The sequence below is a fragment of the Rhamphochromis longiceps genome, linkage group LG23, assembly GCF_057381845.1.
Source record: "Rhamphochromis longiceps isolate RC_006_pf linkage group LG23, R_longiceps_female_GT1.1, whole genome shotgun sequence".
Taxonomy (NCBI): domain Eukaryota; kingdom Metazoa; phylum Chordata; class Actinopteri; order Cichliformes; family Cichlidae; genus Rhamphochromis; species Rhamphochromis longiceps.
The window spans coordinates 1281662-1299979 of record NC_140578.1 but is presented as its reverse complement, the minus strand read 5'-3'; the positions used below and the strand labels follow the sequence as shown (position 1 = coordinate 1299979).

General features: G+C 45.2%; 1 protein-coding gene across 1 annotated transcript; it reads right to left on the bottom strand.

The window, feature by feature from the left end:
- Nucleotides 1–488: 488 nt before the first annotated feature.
- On the bottom strand, nt 489–17988 carry tnfaip8l1 (tumor necrosis factor, alpha-induced protein 8-like 1). Its single transcript, XM_085397521.1, has 3 exons — nt 17476–17988; nt 4692–4971; nt 489–2751 (listed from the first exon to the last, which is right to left on the bottom strand). The coding sequence occupies exons 2-3, from the start codon at nt 4961–4963 to the stop codon at nt 2463–2465; spliced, it is 561 nt and encodes a 186-aa protein (XP_085253647.1). The 5' UTR covers nt 4964–4971; nt 17476–17988; the 3' UTR covers nt 489–2462.
- Between the last annotated feature and the right edge of the window lie 330 nt (nt 17989–18318).

Sequence of the window (18318 nt, the reverse complement as noted above, 5' to 3'; positions counted from 1 at the left end):
TTATCATTCCAAAGTCTGAGAAGTAGCAAAGTCAATGACAGATTAAACTCAAACTGAGTCCACAGAGTGCTGCTCGTTGTACACTTGAAATTAAGCAGCAGCTGAGTCGAATGTTTAAACTTCCAAAAACAGAAGCACAAAGTCCTCTGGCTTACTCATTTCCTGTTCTACCTTTGACTGTGGCGTGGCCTTATAGGAAGTGGAAAGAAATGACCCCAAGTTGAATTGTTTGTCAGTCAGATGGGTTTGTTTTCATAGTTTCCTAACAATGCTGGGAGCTGGGGCGTGTGCGTGTGTGTGTGTGTGTGTGTGTGTGTGTGTGTGTGTGTGTGTGTGCCCCGACTAAATCCAGGTCAGCTGCAGTCAGATGACCCTCCTGATCGGGTCAGAAACATCCACCATCCAGATAAGGAGATGGGTGATTAGGACAAAAATAAAAAGACAGGAAATGTATCAGTTTTTAAAAAAAAAGCATTTTGTATTAAATTTGTTGTGTCTGGATACAGAGAACGCACAAACACAATCCTATGTACACGAGTGAAAATAAAAACACTCACCACAGTCACAAGAGTGAAAATGAAACAAGAAAAGCACGTTTGAGTAAAATAAGTGCGACTGTTTCGAGGGCTCGTGCTGCTTTTTGGTGGATTTCAGAAGGAGTGAGATTGAAACTCGCCCTGAGATGAGGAGGATTTGGAGAAAATTGCATTTAAAGACAATTAAAGGATTTACTTCAAAGCCTTCCCAAAATGATGAGGCTGGTCTTAAATGAATCTAACAAATGAGAAGTCATCTCACAATTAAACCGGCGCAGGACTAAAATGACAACAGCCACCACCTCGGTCTTCATTTTCACCATTAAGGGGTTAGAACGATCACGTTCACACCATTTTCTGAAGTGTTGTCCTGGGGGGGGGGGGGGGGGGGGGGGGGGGGGGGAGTGCTTTTTATGTAACAGCAGTCCCTTCTCTCCTCTCTCTTTGGCAGAGCTGCTGCAGAAGTTAAAGTTTCAGCAATCCTATCTGGGAATGCACAGCGCTTATTACACGGCTCAATTTCCAATTCTCTCACAGGTACACACACACACACACAGAATACAAAATGAGGCCGCAGCACAAAACAATCTCCCAGACAGGCTCAGTGATACAAAAACACAGACAAAAAAAAGGAAAGATGCCCATTATGCAAGGTTGGAGAGGGCTGTAGTAACTACTCATATACTCCTTTGTAAGGGAGAAACACAACATCATCTTTCACTCCATTAGAAGGACTGGCATCGCGCAAACAGAGACGTTATCCCCATCTCATCACACGAGGCTGCCGTGCGGTGAAATGGAGTGGCTGCTCGACGGAGGCCGGCTCCCAGCCATTACGCCACCCTGGAGCGGGGAGCGATAATTGCAGTGGGAGAGCACAATCAGGTGCTGTGTTTGTCTCTGCTCTAATCTCCGTGCTCTGCCCGGCGCTCTTCACAGACACGGTGCTGCAGTCTTTCATCTGCCTGCTCACTTTTTAGTTGGGATCAGTCAGAATTTGAGCTGGAGTTTTAGTGCTTTTAAGGATAAACGTGAGGCTCCCCAACCTGAAACACAGCTGACCCCGGACTAACGGCATCCGTTACGGCGAGCGGTTCGACCGAGTTGGCGCTTAATTCCCTTCTGACAAAATGCCAGAGCAATCTTTGCACCTGGTGCCACATTGTGCACCGCCCTCGCCGCCCGGCCGTGATTTTTCAGGCTAGATGAGCGTCCAGGCGGCGAGACATTCGAGTCGGCGCAGAGACGATCAACAACACGCAGCACGCTCAAATTCCTTCGAGTTTACATTCCCCCCATGACCCAAATACTTTGCCTTTGTTGTGGTGGCTATAAACCAGGCTATTGGAAGCAAATGTGGGTTTATAAGTGGCTCCGAAACAAAAAGCCAGAGTTCAGTGCATGATGGCGAGAGCCGCAAAATGCTGGCTGAGCAGGATTACTGCCGTCGTTCACATGGTTTCACTACAGTACAGCGCTTGTTTGGGATCGAGTGCAACACTGCTTTCAGGAAAAGCAAACAGACAGTAAAACTTCTTTTTGTCCTTGGAAATTCGCTCTCTTCTCCTCGTTTTGCTCCCAGACCCACTTTTGTCCATTTAACAGATACAGCTGGAGGCCTGTGCCTGGTTTCTTGCCTTTTTGAAGTGACAGAGAGAAAGCGAGCCCTTGGAACGAAGATAAAATATGCTATTTAAGGCACAGTTGTCAAGGCTATGGAGATAAGAGCATGAAGTTTTACATTCATTAAAAAGAAGGCTGGAAAAAGAAATATACTTTGGACAAAGTTGCCAAGCGAATTTCGATGTTACAGTAAACGCAAACACAAACAAAGGAAAAAGAAAAATGTTCACGATCGTTGTCTCAAAAAAAGGAGAAATGCTTCGTGATGATTCGAGGTAAACGAGCCTAACGCCGAGGCAGAGGTCAGAGGTTGCCTTCGTCGAGCATCTTATTGATCCCGTTACAGATCCTCTGCAGGTGGCCGCGATAAACCTCCGAGGGCCCGTACAGAGTCGCCAGGAAGTCACAGTCGGCAAAGTGATTGAAGACGTGGTTGACTCGCGAGTGGCTCTTGGCTGTCAGGTGGCGCTTGATGGCCTGGTGCAGCAGGTCGCGGCAATCATTCAAGATGGCGCCCATGACGCGCCGGTCAAAGGTGAACTCGATCTGGTGGAAACTGACCGCCGTCATGGCCAGAGTGTGGACCTTCTTCCTGCGAGGAGACAAGAGAGAGGAGACGCTGTCACTTTCTAATTCTGACCAGAGCAGCAGAAGTAAAAATAGAAAGTGCTGCCGCAGGAATTTCTCCAGAAAACTTTCACAACCCCCATATATTAGTTATAGTATTGTCCTGTGCAAAGCTCACATCTCCATGCTAATATAATAACCCGTCTCTGCACTGAGCGCTTGTGTCAGCTTTGCGTCCCTCCGAGCTCGGTTTTACTGGAAACACATAAACTGATGGAAATGTCCATTCCCTTAATTTGCTTCCATCAGCACACAGAAACATCCTTTAACTGCACTTCTCCCCAGAATCACATCTTCAGTGTTTCACAAGGCTTCCAACCTCCTGACCAACAATATAACACGACTTGTACTTCGCTCAGACACAGTCGAGTAACCGATCGTTTATTGCAGCGATGAGGACTCTGCTGTAAGAGCCGCATCGCTTCATAAGAAAGAAAAAGAAATCAAAGGTAAAATGTAGCATCGCTGTTAAAGAACCAGCAGGTTGATAAACTTCTGATTTTGTACAGATATTATTCCAGCAGGTTCGTCTCTGACAAAACATAAAATGACCTTCACATACTGTCTGTGTCCAGAACAGAGGACGATCCCCATTCATGTCCTTTAAAGAAATGCAACTGGTGCTCATCTGTAGCATACGTAGGTGGTGCATCAACAGATGATGATCCCTAACATGCTTACATACATACATACATACGTATTTTCCGCATTATAAGTGCACTTAAAATGCTTTAATTTTCTCAAAAATCTACAGTGCGCCTTATGTATGAATTCTGTTGTGCTTACTGACCTCGAACAGATTGTATGTGCTACACGGCGCGCAAACATCTGTCAAAAATGTTTTAGTGTGACTTTGGTAAGCTACGAAGCCGCACCGCTTGATGGTTAGCTCGCTAGCTTCCACCTAAACATGATGTAGCATGTTCTGACTGAGAGATTTTGGAAACTAATTCAAACGTACAGCTCTGCTGTCACTTCCAACATAAATGAAGACAGAAAACTAAACAGCAGTGACGTTTGTAGGGTTACTGAAGTTGGGCTAGCTGGTATATAATGATGTGCTACGTCAGCGGTCCCCAACCTTTTTTGCACCACGGACCGGTTTATGCCCGACAATATTTTCATGGACCGGCCTTTAAGGTGTCGCGGATAAATACAACAAAATAAAACCAGTACCGGTACCGAAAAAAAGAAGATTTATTCATAACACACGTGAAAAGACCCGGTACCAAACGACTCACGGACCGGTACTGGTCCGAGGCCCGGGGGTTGGGGACCGCTGTGCTACGTGATCGCTAGCGACACAGCTATATTAGCATAGCATAAACACAGTGAAGCTGCAGGATGAACGCTAACTTTTTCCCCCTCGATAAAAGTTAACGTGAGGGTTCCTGATGGTTAGGGACAAATGCAATCGCATGGCAGGATGCTGTAAAAGGACCAATCTTCAGTCAGGAGAACAGCTGAGATAATCCATCCACAATACGAGGTTAGTCATTCATATACTGCAACAACATGGGAATAGAGAGAGAATTCAACATTAATGAATCAACGGTACAGAAGTGGAGGAAGCGCAGTTTTTGGCTTTCTCCATATTCAAAAACGTGCCTCGTCTCTTTGCACTTACTGTCGCCCGCCATCATTTGCAGGTAAATTCATAGTTTCTACCGTATACTGTTTATACCACCCACCTCTACAACAGAGGATGATCCCCATTCATGTCCTTTAAATAAATATAACTGGTGCTCATCTGTAGCATACGTAGTTGGTACATCAGCCAACATGGACCCTAACATGCTCACATACCAGGAAACTATAACATGGCTTTGAAGGAGAAGCAGCAAAGTTGGGCTTCGGTCTAAACTGCCTCGTGTAGACACGAGAGCGATAAATGACGGTCGTCACCTGAAGTTCTCCACCAGGATCAGCTCCTCACTGTTGAACTGGTTGTTTCTGTAGAGCACTCCCAGCTTCACCACCATCTTGATCAAGTTCTTGATGATCTTCTGGGACTCTTTGCGGTTGCGGGTGTACTCCTTGGTGACGCGGTACAGCTCGTCCAGCACTTCGCTGCTGGTGTCGTCGATGAAGAGGCTGGCCACGCTCTTGGTAGCCATCTTGCTCATCAGCTTCTTCTGCGCCTGCAGGGCCAGGCTCTTGGTGCTGAAGGAGTCCATGGTCAAGTCTGGGTCGAGAAGAGACAGAGAGAACATGCTATCAAGCCACAGTCTTATCGATAAACCCCATCAACGTGAAAACATCTTGAAAGTTTTCTAAAATTGGCACAAATTGAGAAATAAAACAAGAACCGTTTCTTAGATGTCCTCTTTGACCTTCTCATATCAAAAGCAAAATGAGCCAAGAATACCACACTACCAACACACAATGTGTGAAGATATAGCATCGTCGAATTCTGTTTAAACTGCGGGGCCGAGAACTGTCCGCTTTATCAGATAATGAGCCGTGGCAGCTGTCAAATTAGTCCCAGCAACCCTCTGGCTCGGTGCCTGCAAGGTAGTTAGAGAAGAATGTGTCATTACACGTGTGGGAGTAAAGTCAGTTACATCCCGACCACGCAAAGCAGGCAAAGTAATCCGAACGTCTCATCAGCTGAATGCACTGACGAAACAAGGCGAGCAGGAGGCAGACAGAGCCCACTCTGCACATGTGTGGATTTATTTATGCATGTCGTTTCTGAGTGTGTGTTTGTGTGGCAAGTGGGGTGACTCAGTGAAAGGCTGCGCCCGTGATAGAGGCTCAGAAGGAGGGGGGGGGGGGGGGGGGGGGGGGGGGTCATCGGGTCTGCCGGCTTTCAGAGCCTCGCTGAGGGGAGCGAGCGAGCGAGAGCGCAGCACGCCGTATCATTTCAGCAGCCTTCTGCAGGTCACTTCTTTAGGCTTGAACAGTCTCCTTTTAAAGCAATAAAGCAACAAAAATCTATTTTCCTGAGCACTCCCTCTCTAACTTTCGCAGATCTCCAAGGATAACCTCAGAGCGCACGAGCGTAAACAGGCACCGCAGTCATTTTCCACGCCTGCCTTATAATGCAGGGGGAAGAATGAGGGTGAAGGAAGGGGCATCTGTGTTACGAGTTTCATTTTGTTCGGACATGTTCAACATTTTTAGAGGTTCGCACTCTCAGAAATATATAGAAAGGAACTCTAAATGAAACTGAATACGGTGTTTGGCTTTACTAAAACAGTAAACAGACGTAATCGTTGCAATCTGAGCTTCTCCTCTCTCTACTTTAGGTCTCATCATGCCTGCATGCTGAGTGCGTTTGAGCCTCTCTTTGAAACCGTTGGCCCTCATTGTGTTTATAAAGTGAGTATAAGTGATGGTGAGATGTACGAGCGCAGTGCAGAGTGTCCACTCAGTGCCTCAAAAACCCAAAGAAGCGTTTTATTCAAGTTACTGACCTATTTTATGGACACTAATTTAATTTCAGCAGTGTGAGAGTCTGCTGCAGTTTCTCTCCTCTGCTCGCCGTTTCACTGGGACTCGTGATGGAGGGGTTGGGCGGACGCCGCATCATGTCACATATTAACGAATCCACAAGGAAGAGGTGGGACAATGGCAGGAATTTATTTCTAAGTCTAAACCTTCATATAATAAAGATCCAGATCAGGGTTTGATTTTTTTTAGCCACTCGAGACAATAACATTACTCAGTTGCTTTTGGTGTTTAGATACCAGACATGACACGTGCTGGGCTCAGCGCTGGCTTCACTGCATCATGTCAGTGGTCTCTGCAGTTTAATAGATCGTTAGGGCTACTGGGAAGAAACCACAGCAAATCTAAGCTGCATTTACAAACAGAGAGCTACAGACTGTTAAACTGCACACCTGACGTGAATCTGAAGGGAAACCTGCCAAGAAAGAGTTTCCTCCTGTGGACTTGATCCAAACTCCAGTGTACAGTATGCTGTGTAGCAGAGATGCACGTGTCATCGTTTCCTCCGCCTGTTGGCTGGGCAGGAAGTGGTCACAGCGTGCAGTTAAAACGTGTCAATCTTTGCACGCTCGGATTAGGAGCTCTTGCAGGCGCTGTGGTCACAGTGGCGTCGTAATGTGTTTGCACCTTTGGACTGAAATCTCTCACATACCGTTTGATGGATTTCTATGAAATTTGAACTAAATGCTCAAAATTCCTGGAGGTTCTTTAAAAATGTGTCTTTTTGGGAATATTCATGAAAATATGGTACAAATATTGCTGGTCCCTAAAAGATGAGTGCACAGCATTTCACAATCTAATACAGCACCGCCATCTGTACTCATTAGCAGACGTCACGTTTCCTACATCATTATGAACATATAGGCAAACTATTAGTCTTTAGATTTTCTGCCTCATAAATGTTTAATATTACTTAAATCTAAAGTCACCGATTTATTTTCAGTGTTTACTGCCGAGTATGTGCTGTGAAAACATGCAAAGAGTCTCCTTTGCTGCAATTTATTTCCTAATAATTATGTAAAATTATTCCGCCGTAAACAGAGCTCTGTAAACAAACACACAGGCCTCGGTTTTACATAAATAAATATTCTGATATACAGACAGGTGACAAACTAAACCAATAATGTGAAGCGTCACCTACGCGGGGACTGAAAACAGATATGAAATTGTTCTGAGCGATCACCTTCATCCTGATGAGTCACGGTACAGCACGAGGGGAGTCGGTGAACAGCTTGATGAGTATGAAGACGATGTTGGTCATATGCTTGGCCTTTGCAGTCGCTAGATGTCAACAAATTGAACATGTCTGGAAGATTTTGGCCCGACGTGTTAGACGGCGGTTCGGCGACCCCGTCGTCAAAACACCAAATGACAGAATATGTTTCAGAAAAGAGCCGAGGCTTTGAGAGCCGAGCTGTAGATGAAGCTGCAGCGGTGTCCTGACACGTTAATGACACACTTTCAATTTAACGTAAATCACCCAACAAAGATTTCTCCTGTACCGTCATCTAAGCTGTAGATATGCCAAAACCCAACCACAAACCCTCACATAACTACACCCGAGCGACTGACTGGGTTTCTCCTGCAGACGTTTTTTTGAATGGTCAGGAGAGGATGGAGCGACTCAAAGGCGGAAATCCCACCTTCACGCACGAGAGTAACGGTGCCAACAGCGTTTGCCACTGACGTAGGATCAGCCTGAGGCAACGTTTCAGTGCAGATGTACGAATCAAGCTGAGCTTGTAGGGTCGAGACTGAAACCTCAGCACATTCTGCTACTGAAAAGTGTCCAAAACAAAAAGCACCAAACGTTGGCACTCCACTTTTGGCTCCTTTTTACTTTTAGTTTAAACTTTAATACTTTAAATCTAAAATAAGAAAAATCATTTTGTCTCAAGAAAAACTGAAGCTAAAATCTTTTTGGAATATAATAATATCTTGGATTGTGAAGACTGCTATAGTCTGATGAAGACAAAGGTCAAGTGTCAAACTTTGACTTTTCTGGGACTAAAACAAAAACAGCTAAATTTAGTTCCCATCAAACCACCTGAGAAACAGCTGATTAAAAATGCATCATAACCTTTGACCCCTGTGCTTGTAAAGCGTGAAGGTAAAAATTCTGCATGGCTTCATTAAATATACTGAAAGCGAGCTGATTCTGAAAGACTGGTGCAGGAGGCAGCGACTGGTTTGTGTCCAGCTAAAACAAATCCAGGTCGTTTTTGTCGGCTGACTAATCGGCTAATAAACTTATTTTCGTCCGATTGTGTAAACTGATCGCACAGCAAAAAAAAAAAAAAAATGACAATGACTCAGCCAAATGCGAGGATTAGTGGAAAACAATGCGCATAGAAATGAGGCAAACAGTCACACCCTGTATAAATCCTCTGACGAGCCGCACGTCGCCGAACGCGTGGCTGCTGCACTGAAACAAATGTCCTGTTCACATCATAAGTGATTACTCTTCACGCCATACGTCTCCACGTTAAAGAGGATTAACTGTAAACAAATACATGAATGGCAAATTGCCTCTCCGTAATAATCCGGATAACGTGCACACAAAGCGTGAGAGGTGCAATTAGTGCAGCCGACGCAGAGCGCTGACACATCCCTGCTGGGTGACTTGTGACGTTTGCCGTCGTTGGTACTGGAAGGTAGCGCATCTGCTGCCTGCTACAGTGTGTGACTTTCATTCCTCCCTTGCTCTCTCTCTGCAATGCCTCTCGAAGAATATCAATAAGACTCCTCGGAGAGAGTGTCAGCAGGATGCTTCCCAGAGAGGAGCGAGGAGAGGCAGAGCCGGGGTGGAGGTTTGTTGTACATCAACCCTGAAACATGCAGGAAATAACTGTGGGCGTTAGCACGAGGGGTCATTTATATACCGTCTCACGCCAAATCTAGTTTTCGCAGCGTCTTGTTGCAGGTGCTGGACATTTAATCGGGCCTCTCGCCGCGCTGATCAAGGATCACTGGCAGATCCCTATCGACCGCTTCGTAACTCTAAACTTGCCGTGCTACGCTTGTTACAGAAAATCCTGCTCTGATGCAACGCGTGTGAAACGGATAAGATGAGAAAGACACTAATGATCAGAGTGAGAGAAAAACCCAAACAAACAAAACCTGAACTTGGAATCTTTATTTCTATGCGAGTGACAACTGGAAGAAAAGAAACGTCACTTTGTCCTGTTGACACGAGTTAATCACAGAGGACGGCCTCCACAGGAGATGCACTTATCAGAACACGCGTCTGCATCAGCCTCCATCCTCTCTCTGCCTCCACTGATGGATGTACGAGAGTTTCGAAAAGTGCAAATGGATAATGGGCAGACGCCATTTACAGGCTCACGGGTGATTTCATGGCGCTCATTAAATTATACTTTTGCTGCAGATCTGAGGCGTCGTAGCTGTCGACTCTCCGAGGCCCGCCAACGAGCTGGAAGAGGAGGAAGGCAAGAAGTGGGGAAGGGTGGAGGGTTCGCCTGTCGTACAATTCAAATGTCTGGCTCTCAGCATTGTCTGCCTCTGGCTTCACTCGAGGCTTAAGAGTGACAAACAGACTCCTGACACTCTTATCTCGAGGACGGAAGGATATCCTCACTCCGGCTCTTAGTCCCCGCCCAAAGCTAAAGGTTTCGCGAAAACATGCTCTCAAGGGACAAGCGATGAAAAGGTTTTCGATTCAAATCCTATTTTTCTTCTGTGACTCTGCTGCACCAAAGCGCTTAGTGCCAAATCTAAATGGCCTGTGAAGCGCGGCGGCGTCCAGGGACAGCCCACCAACCCCAACACGGCGTCTCCGTAGTATTTAGAGGCAACATTTTAACGGATTTAAGGCAAAACAAGACATGACAACGGCAAATCCTGCTGAGTATTGTGGCAAAGTGTACGAGCCACAGTCATCAGTGCACGCAGACATCAGAGGAACAAACATCTGTTGGCTCACACACACGTTACTGATAGGCCGACTTACTGAGCAGCTGAACATGAAACAAAGACAGATTGCAGCAGCCGAGAGCTCAGCACTTATAATTGCAGCAGTGAGACAAGTCACAAACTCATATACTCACTCAAAATGAGCTGCACTCGCTCATATAGACACTGAGCAAAAATCTCAAAGCAAAGATGACTCATGGGAAATGAAACCAGACCCCACAGAGTGTCGGATTGATGTCTCAAGACAATAAGGGAGCCTGGGTAATGAACCCAGGGACGCTCCCGCCTGCAGGTGCAGACAGGCCTGTCAAGCCTGCGTGGCAGCCTGGCTGAAGGATCGCGGTGACGAGAAGCTGTGATGACTTTTATAAAAATAAAAAAATAAAATAAAATGACCTTCCCGTCCCCCCCCCCCCCCTACTCCTCAGAGGACTATTTAAGCCGGATAGCCAGGGCAGGTGACAGCGCGGTCTGCGGTGGAGACGTGGCAGCTAAAAGCTTCTCCAGGTCATATGGGAAAAGAGGAATAAGTGGGATGACAACTCCTACTGGCTGTCACTTTCAGTTAGTGTTTCTGTAATGTGGCCACTGTGACCTTTTACACTGATACAGAGAAGACGAGCTGTAAAGACAGCAACAAGATCTTGATGTAGTGGCTACAGCCTCGACGCTCCCAGTTACCAAACAAATGCCACAATTTAAAATACTTTTTTGTCACTATAGTTGGATTTCATTGTATGATGACAGAAATAATAACTCATCGAGCCGAATGAATGTGTCATCACTAAAGCTCCCTTTTTTTTTTCCCCCTTAAAGGAGGCCAAAGGTCACAAGGACTAACCCCCAAAAACATATGTAAGATGTTAGTAATCATATTAGCATCAGCTCATATCAGAGCCAATGCAAACATCTTACACGCGCTCTGTCATCGTCGGCATGCCGTCGCCCATTTTTGGGGTTGCCATTGCTAGTTTTGCATTTTGAAACCAGATGTGCCGACTGAGAGATGGGTCAGACTCGCGGCACAAATTTGGCTTCCGGAAGCGAAGGACTATGGGGATGCAACCGAAGAAGGCGCGCTTGTGTGCAGCACACCAAACAAAAAGAAAACCCAAGATAACAAAACACAAGCATGCGTTGCATAGGCCGAATGCTAACTGGCTGGAAAAACAGCATTATAACAATATTGGTATAACTGCCTGAAGAAGAGGAAAAACTAAAGTACGTTTGTTTGTGATGCTGCCCCCTGGTGGCAGTAAACAGTTGTAACAATGCTGGACTGAAGCATAACCACGTCACTCCTTGACCGTGAAACCGCTCATTAGCATTTGTGAGCTGTCAAAGACAAGTCGTTTACCGAGGTCGTGTAGTTGTTGGTTTTTCGCAAACACTGATATTGCCCCCTGGTGGCCATCAAAATGTACTAATTAATTTAAACTTAATTGTTGCCTTCACTTTTCAGGCCTGGAATCTGTGTCTATTTTATACCATCTATGGTTTCAGTGGCATTTTTAAAAAGAAGATCCTGAACCTTATCAGAAATCGATACTTGTAGCTGAAAAATAATGTAAAAATAATTTGTCCCAAAAATCTAATATCTGTCAGGCTCTGATTCAATGAGCCCAACGAAAAAACAACAACAACAAACAGTTTAAGTGTAGAATTTCAAAATATGCAACTTCCAAATTTATAAAACAAAGAAAATTTACAAAATCCTCACAGTGGAAACAATCAGTGTTTAACTTAACCTGAGGTCTGATGCATTAGTGATGGCACCCCAACCCTAAAACTATCACAAACAAGTTCTAAAGAAATTTCCATAAAGGCCCAAAAACTGGAAATCTAACCAAAACTATTTACATTTCCCCAACAAAGGGGATAGTTATTGACATTATTTCAGCATTATTTGATTTGCACGTGTTGTTTTATGGTCCACACGTGCTACTTGACACAAACATGTTTTTGGCTTCTGGCTGCTCACATGTAGGATGAAACCAACATGATACGAGCGCAGCATTGCTTTTCCAAAGGGGAGCGTTGTTCAGGATCCAGGCTGCAGCCTCAGCATCTGCTATACTCACCTGTCAATCAAACTAAAGCTGAGGTGTGACAGGTGAAAAAGAGGTGGAAATTGGATACACCCGTAGCTACCGCCCACTCTAAACCGTGGCGTTGTGCCTCACGAGGAAGAGGAGGTCACAGCTACCAAAATACCACCACTTTAATACCTGCTGCCAATCTAGACAGCTTGTTGGATGCTGATAAGAGCCAGCATAAAGAGAAAAACCAGTGAAAGATGTGTTTCTACACTGCTTGGCCACCAAAAGTTGCTAAAAAAGCTTTGGCAGAGTCTGTAGAACTTTCCATGACACTTCATCCTCTAAGTGATTGGTTGATGGCAGCAGAAAATGTCACGACTTTCATGCTCTTCAGGGATCGCTAGTCACATGGATTGGGGCACTGTGACCCTGAAAAAGACAACTCCATCAGCAGAGAAAAATCTTCACCGCTTCAGGATGGAGGCGATTACTGAAGAGACATAAATCATACTGAATTGTGCACTGCACAACAACAAAAAACAGCCCCATTATCTGCTCTCCACTGCATCACGTGTCGATAATTACCTCTGGCATTTCTCACTAACTATTTTTATCTGCTGCGAACACAAAATAATGCGTCCAGGTGTATTAAACACAGGAAGACTCTTTCCCGGTTTTAAGTCTCACCTTTCCAAAAGCATAAACCTCGGCGAGCATGCAAGTGACCTTTACCACATCCTCTACCACTCCAGATCGCTCCTCTCCTGTCATTTCCTGCTGTAGTCGTCCAAGTAAAATAACAGATACCACAAAAAGACAAAAGGTGCTGCAAACAGGATCGATATTTTTATCGGTTTTTTTATGAATAGCAATTTATTCTTAAGAGTTTTTAGTCTTATTTGCTTTTTTGGAAAAATATTTTTTGTTGCTCTCCCACTGGTTAAATAGTTCATCCATTCAGATTCAAACCAGCAATCAAAAAGCACTTGATTGCACAACTGACGGCATTCAGTTTTTAATTCAGGATTACTTACTGGTTATTTCCAGTAATCAGCAGTTAATTGCAATATTAGAGCAGCAGTGCAAGGTTAATGGCTGCCCTGCATTTTGCATTACAGTCGAGCATCAACAAAAGGAGCAGAGTCGAGACTTCTTCGACACAACAAAAAATCTGCATGATAAGCATCACAAAGCATTTATTGCACGGCTGCCGGACTGGACTGGACGACGCCCTGCTGTGTACACACTGGTGTGTTGTATTTGCTTTCTTGCTTCTGGTTAAACTTCCACAAGTTATTAAAAAAGATGCATCCAGTGTACCAGCGTTTCCATTTAAAAGCCTCGTAAAACTGCAGAGCTGTAAGAAAAACAAAGTGTCAGGTTTGGGGGGGAAAATCCCCAAAACATTAACGATGTCATTAAATTGATTTTTGTGTGGCAAACCTTGAATGAAAGGGAAAAAAAACAGACTTCTCTACACATTCTCCCCAGCTGTATGATATAATCTGTCTCCACTCTGAGATACAATAGACAATCCAGGTTGTTATATAAGGTACATCCGTGCTTTGTGTTATGAGAGTAACCACTCAAATGAGCTCCAATGGAGCCACTCAACTGTTGGGGGAATCAACAGCAGGATTTCAGGACAAGTGAACGCTGCAATTTCATCTTTCATCAACTTTTGTAGTGTTTGTCTCGCTCTTCTCTTGAGGTGTTGCATAACAGAGGAGGTGCTGACTGCTAATAGAGCCAGAGCTGGGAGCATTGTACGTGCTAACAGCTGTATGTCTGCGTAATGATGCTCTCTCTGCTCGCACTCATCCAGCTCAGCAGTGCTGACATGAAGAGCCATAATTGCACGCAGAACACGCGGACGGGGGAACATACATGCAACATGCATGCTTTGAATGGCGAGCCCTCTGCTTCCCACACAGTCATCTCTGAAGACTTGTGCAGATTTGCTAAGAAAGGAAGCAATCAATGCCTTTCGCTCAGAAACCGCACTCCAACCCACCCCCCATTTTCTTTTCTTTTTAACACTTTCCTCAGATCTGCCAGAGCCCGCTCAACAATTAATAATTAACGCATTGGCACATAATGGATCGGAAATTAATAATTCAGTCTGCCGATATGGACTAAAATAGACTAAAGGCTAAGAGCAGTCTGCTGTGGAGCAACAGGTTCAGGCAGACACGTGGGATACGGATAAAGGGTGGGCCGTCAGCGCATACAGTAAGAGACAGCAACTGCGAGCTGCTGGCAATAATTTAGGAACATCAGTCAGTGTTACGCATGTGTAATAAGGCTGGGAATACAGTCGCTGCCGCGCTGCCTGGGGGCCAGCGCAGCACTCACTGACAACATTTCTTCTTGCATTAAAATGCATAAGTGGGTAGTTGTTTTAACTTAGAGCCCAGTTAATTTGGACCAACGTGCAAAGAGAAAGACTGGCAACAAATCGAGAGGGATAAACAGCCTGCTTGTTACTTCGCTTTAACTGGCGTGTTTCAGTTTCAATTCTGTATTATTTATCACGTTAACACCGCTGCAAATAATGCAGGACATAGTCAAGCTGCTCGTGCTGTGACTGATGGCCGGGCCTGTGACATTTTAATTAAGGCCACCATAGGAGTACGACACATTATGACTAATTTGCCTTACCTCAGAGCCCAGAGAGCATAATTTGCTAACTTGATGTTTAATAAAAGGAGCGCGCCTGGCTGCAAGAACAGCAGGGCTGAGGATTAGTGAAAACAGAGGGGTCACCGGCACGAGAGGATATGATTGTGACATAACTGATACCGTCCCTCGCTGCCTTTATTTCAGGTAACGTCACGATATTTTCAGGTCATACAGCGCTGGCCTTTCATGCAGAATCACGGGTTTTAGCGGCCACCTGCGTGCTCGGCTGAGCGTCGCAGGCCAGTAAAAGAAAGGTCAAACACCTCTCTTGTCTTGTTAATGAGTAACCATGGCGTCTCCTCAGCAGGACCAACAGTGTCTCTGGGATTACTGCCGCAATTTCATGCACTGCCCTTAATAACACTGCATGGGGAATGTAGAGCAACGTGACTGCTTTGTCCTGCTCGACAAGACACGCAAAGGAGGAGATGCGCACAGATAGAGTTACACGGAAATACAAACAGACGAGGCTTACCAGCGTCTGCTTAATCCTGCTGGGAAAGCTTTATATATTATTGATTGTCTTTCAAAAATCATACAGTATAAAAAACAATGAACACAAAAGCCACGATTAATGAGGAAAACATATTTATAGTTCTTAAAACCTGCCATCAGTTATTCTGCGGCTGTCTGTAGCAATGGAGGCCAATATGATTACTTTACAGCTATAACTTATGATTATTCTCATTATTGATTGTTACACTGATTAACCAATTCATCTTGCATACAGCAAAACCTCAAAAATAATGATCCCACTTCCCAAACACTGGAGGTGGTTTTGCTTTGCATGACCAGTGCACAACCTGCTGCAGGCTTTCATTTAGAAAATGAAGGCAATCGCTTCAGGGATTTGTGGAAAGGTTATGACCTGTTATTGGAAAATAGTCCAGAAAAATGCCCATCGTCATTTCTAAAGAGTAAGAGGAGACAAATATAGCCAATTAAATATGCAGTTTAGGAGGATTTAAAGGCACAGCCTCCACCTTTCCCTTTTCAAAAACAGCAGGTGTTGAAATGAGGTCCTGCAGTTACTCTATTGTTCATTCTTCCTCGGCTCACTTGTTGCAGTTGCCACCAACAACGACGCTACAAAGGAAGGCTTTGCGACTAAAAGACAGCAGGTCGAAAAATGCCAAAGCAGTTTTGCTTGCGCACGGAGAGACGGACCTCCGAGTCCTAATCCAAGGCCATATTTCATTTAACATGCCTTCTGAGGCTGAGCGTGGTAATGTGTGCCACCACTGCACAGTGAAGCTATTCATCCACCCCCGGCCTTGTCATGGAGAAAAGCTTTGCAATGTAAACACAGCAATGTGTTACAAAACGTGCGTGTTAGAGGGTTTTTCCCACAGTTTTGATTTTGATAAGCTGAGGATTAGACTGTGAGGCTAATACATAACTGTTGCACATCTCTCCTGACCTCCATACGCATCTGTGTCCTTCACTGCATTGATGAAGAACCGTTATCACTGCACTTCTTGGAGTTCTTTAAAAATGACCTATTGACAGTCACTCTTCCACTGGGACAATTTCTGATGAGGCTTCAGCAAACAGTAGCTGGATCGATTGAAGGCCCAGATGCAGCTCTCCAGTCCTTTGTCAGGTATTTGCAGCCTCCCCCTCATTATTTCTTAATACTGTAGGTAGTTTTTATTTTTAAGTCTGCCACTTCTGCTTTTGCCCTCCACGTGCCTCAGACTTTTTAAGGACTCACTGCAGACCATGTGGAGATATGGCAGGTTTTCAGCTAATCGCTCCTGCGGCATCAAAACTACCATTTTGAAACTGTTTAACAAATGATGCGTTTTTGCAACAGGCTGTTAGTAACAAAGTGCCCAAAGATACCATTTAAAATTGGTTCTCTGCCAAGTTGTCGGTCACGTGTAGACACAATACTGGTTTGTCCCTCGATTTTGGTTCCTTTTTGTGGTTGTATGATTCACAAGTGGTTCAACAAAAAGGTACAAGGACTGGGCTTAAAACGCAGCCAGTATCCAAAGGAGAACTGTGAAAGATTACAAGGCACAGGTCCTTGTAAACAAAATGATCATGGACTTTTGCACAGTCCCACTGTAGTGTGTACAGTATGGTTACTAATAAACGTTAATGTCTTCCTATTAAATCCAGCAAACACGGTGTAAAGCCGCACAAGTCTGAAACATGGGCGGCTGGCAGAGTACACCACCCCCACAGTCAGAGCTTCAGCGGTGCTTTCTCATTACCAATCAATGACTAATAACAGCAGACACATGATCCTAATGATCCTCCGCGTGGAGAAGCACAAACTGGGTTTATCTTTCATTTCTCGCACCGCGTCCACATCTTATTAAACCAACAACCCGAGCGACTCTCCTTCGCTTCGGAAACGGTCCGTTAGCCGCTAAATCTCTTATCAGACGCTAAAGTATCCCAATCACGCACGAACTGATTGGCCGTTACTTCCGCTGAGCTCGAGCCAAACATGGAGGCTGTCAAACACGTAAAGAAACGCAGAAAACAAAAACAGCTCTCATCAAGTCCGTGTTTGTCCGAGGAGAGGAGGGGGAGCTGGCTTAACCACAGGCCGCTGAGGTGGGACTCACCTTACTCAGCTTCACGGGGACACGGTCAGCCAGATGACAGCAAGTTAGTACTGTGAGCGAAAAGAGTTCATCCTGGCAGAGCAGATGAATTCACTTCACAGCATATTCAGGTTTTCTTCCACTCGTTCTGCTGCGTGTCGGCCGTGAAACGTCCTCGCTGCTGTTCAATTCAGGTTTTGTTCTGTAACCGTGTCCTCGGCACAGATGTGTAAATTATTGAACGCGTGTTTTCTTCCCTCGGCTGCTGCGATCAGTTACCACAGTTTGCTGTAACTCGATTCCTCCCACTCGTAAAAAAAGTTTCAAACTTGAGGGGCACTTGGAAATCACCAGATTGATGTGGGCTCGGACCAATGGAGGAGCAACGAGGGGGAGTGGTCCAGGCCCAATCAGGCCGAAAGAAAAGGGCCATTTACAGCCAGCGCAGTCCCTGCCCCCGTGCAGGGCTTCCAGTAATTATCCTCGTCCAGCTCCCACTCCCAAGGCTGAAAGTTTCCCAGAGGAAACGGTGTTAGGGGAACAATGAGCAGGAACTGTGGGAGCAACTTTTCTGTCAGGGTCAAAATAATAAATAGCCTATAATGTGTCTTTCTAGCCTGCGTTGGTGCTTCTGGTGACAGTTTTGCAGACAAAATGTGCTAAACGCTGCTGAGAGCAGGCTGTTGGGATAATGAGCCTGATGTGAGAGAGGGGGAAACTATCAGCGGATGTTTTCGGGACAGGGGAAGTGTTTCCCCGTCTGTCTAATGAGGATACAGAAATTCCCAAGGTCATGTCCGTTTTGGATTGTTATGTTAAGACAATAGTTTATATATATGATGTAGGCCTGATACTCTTGCACTT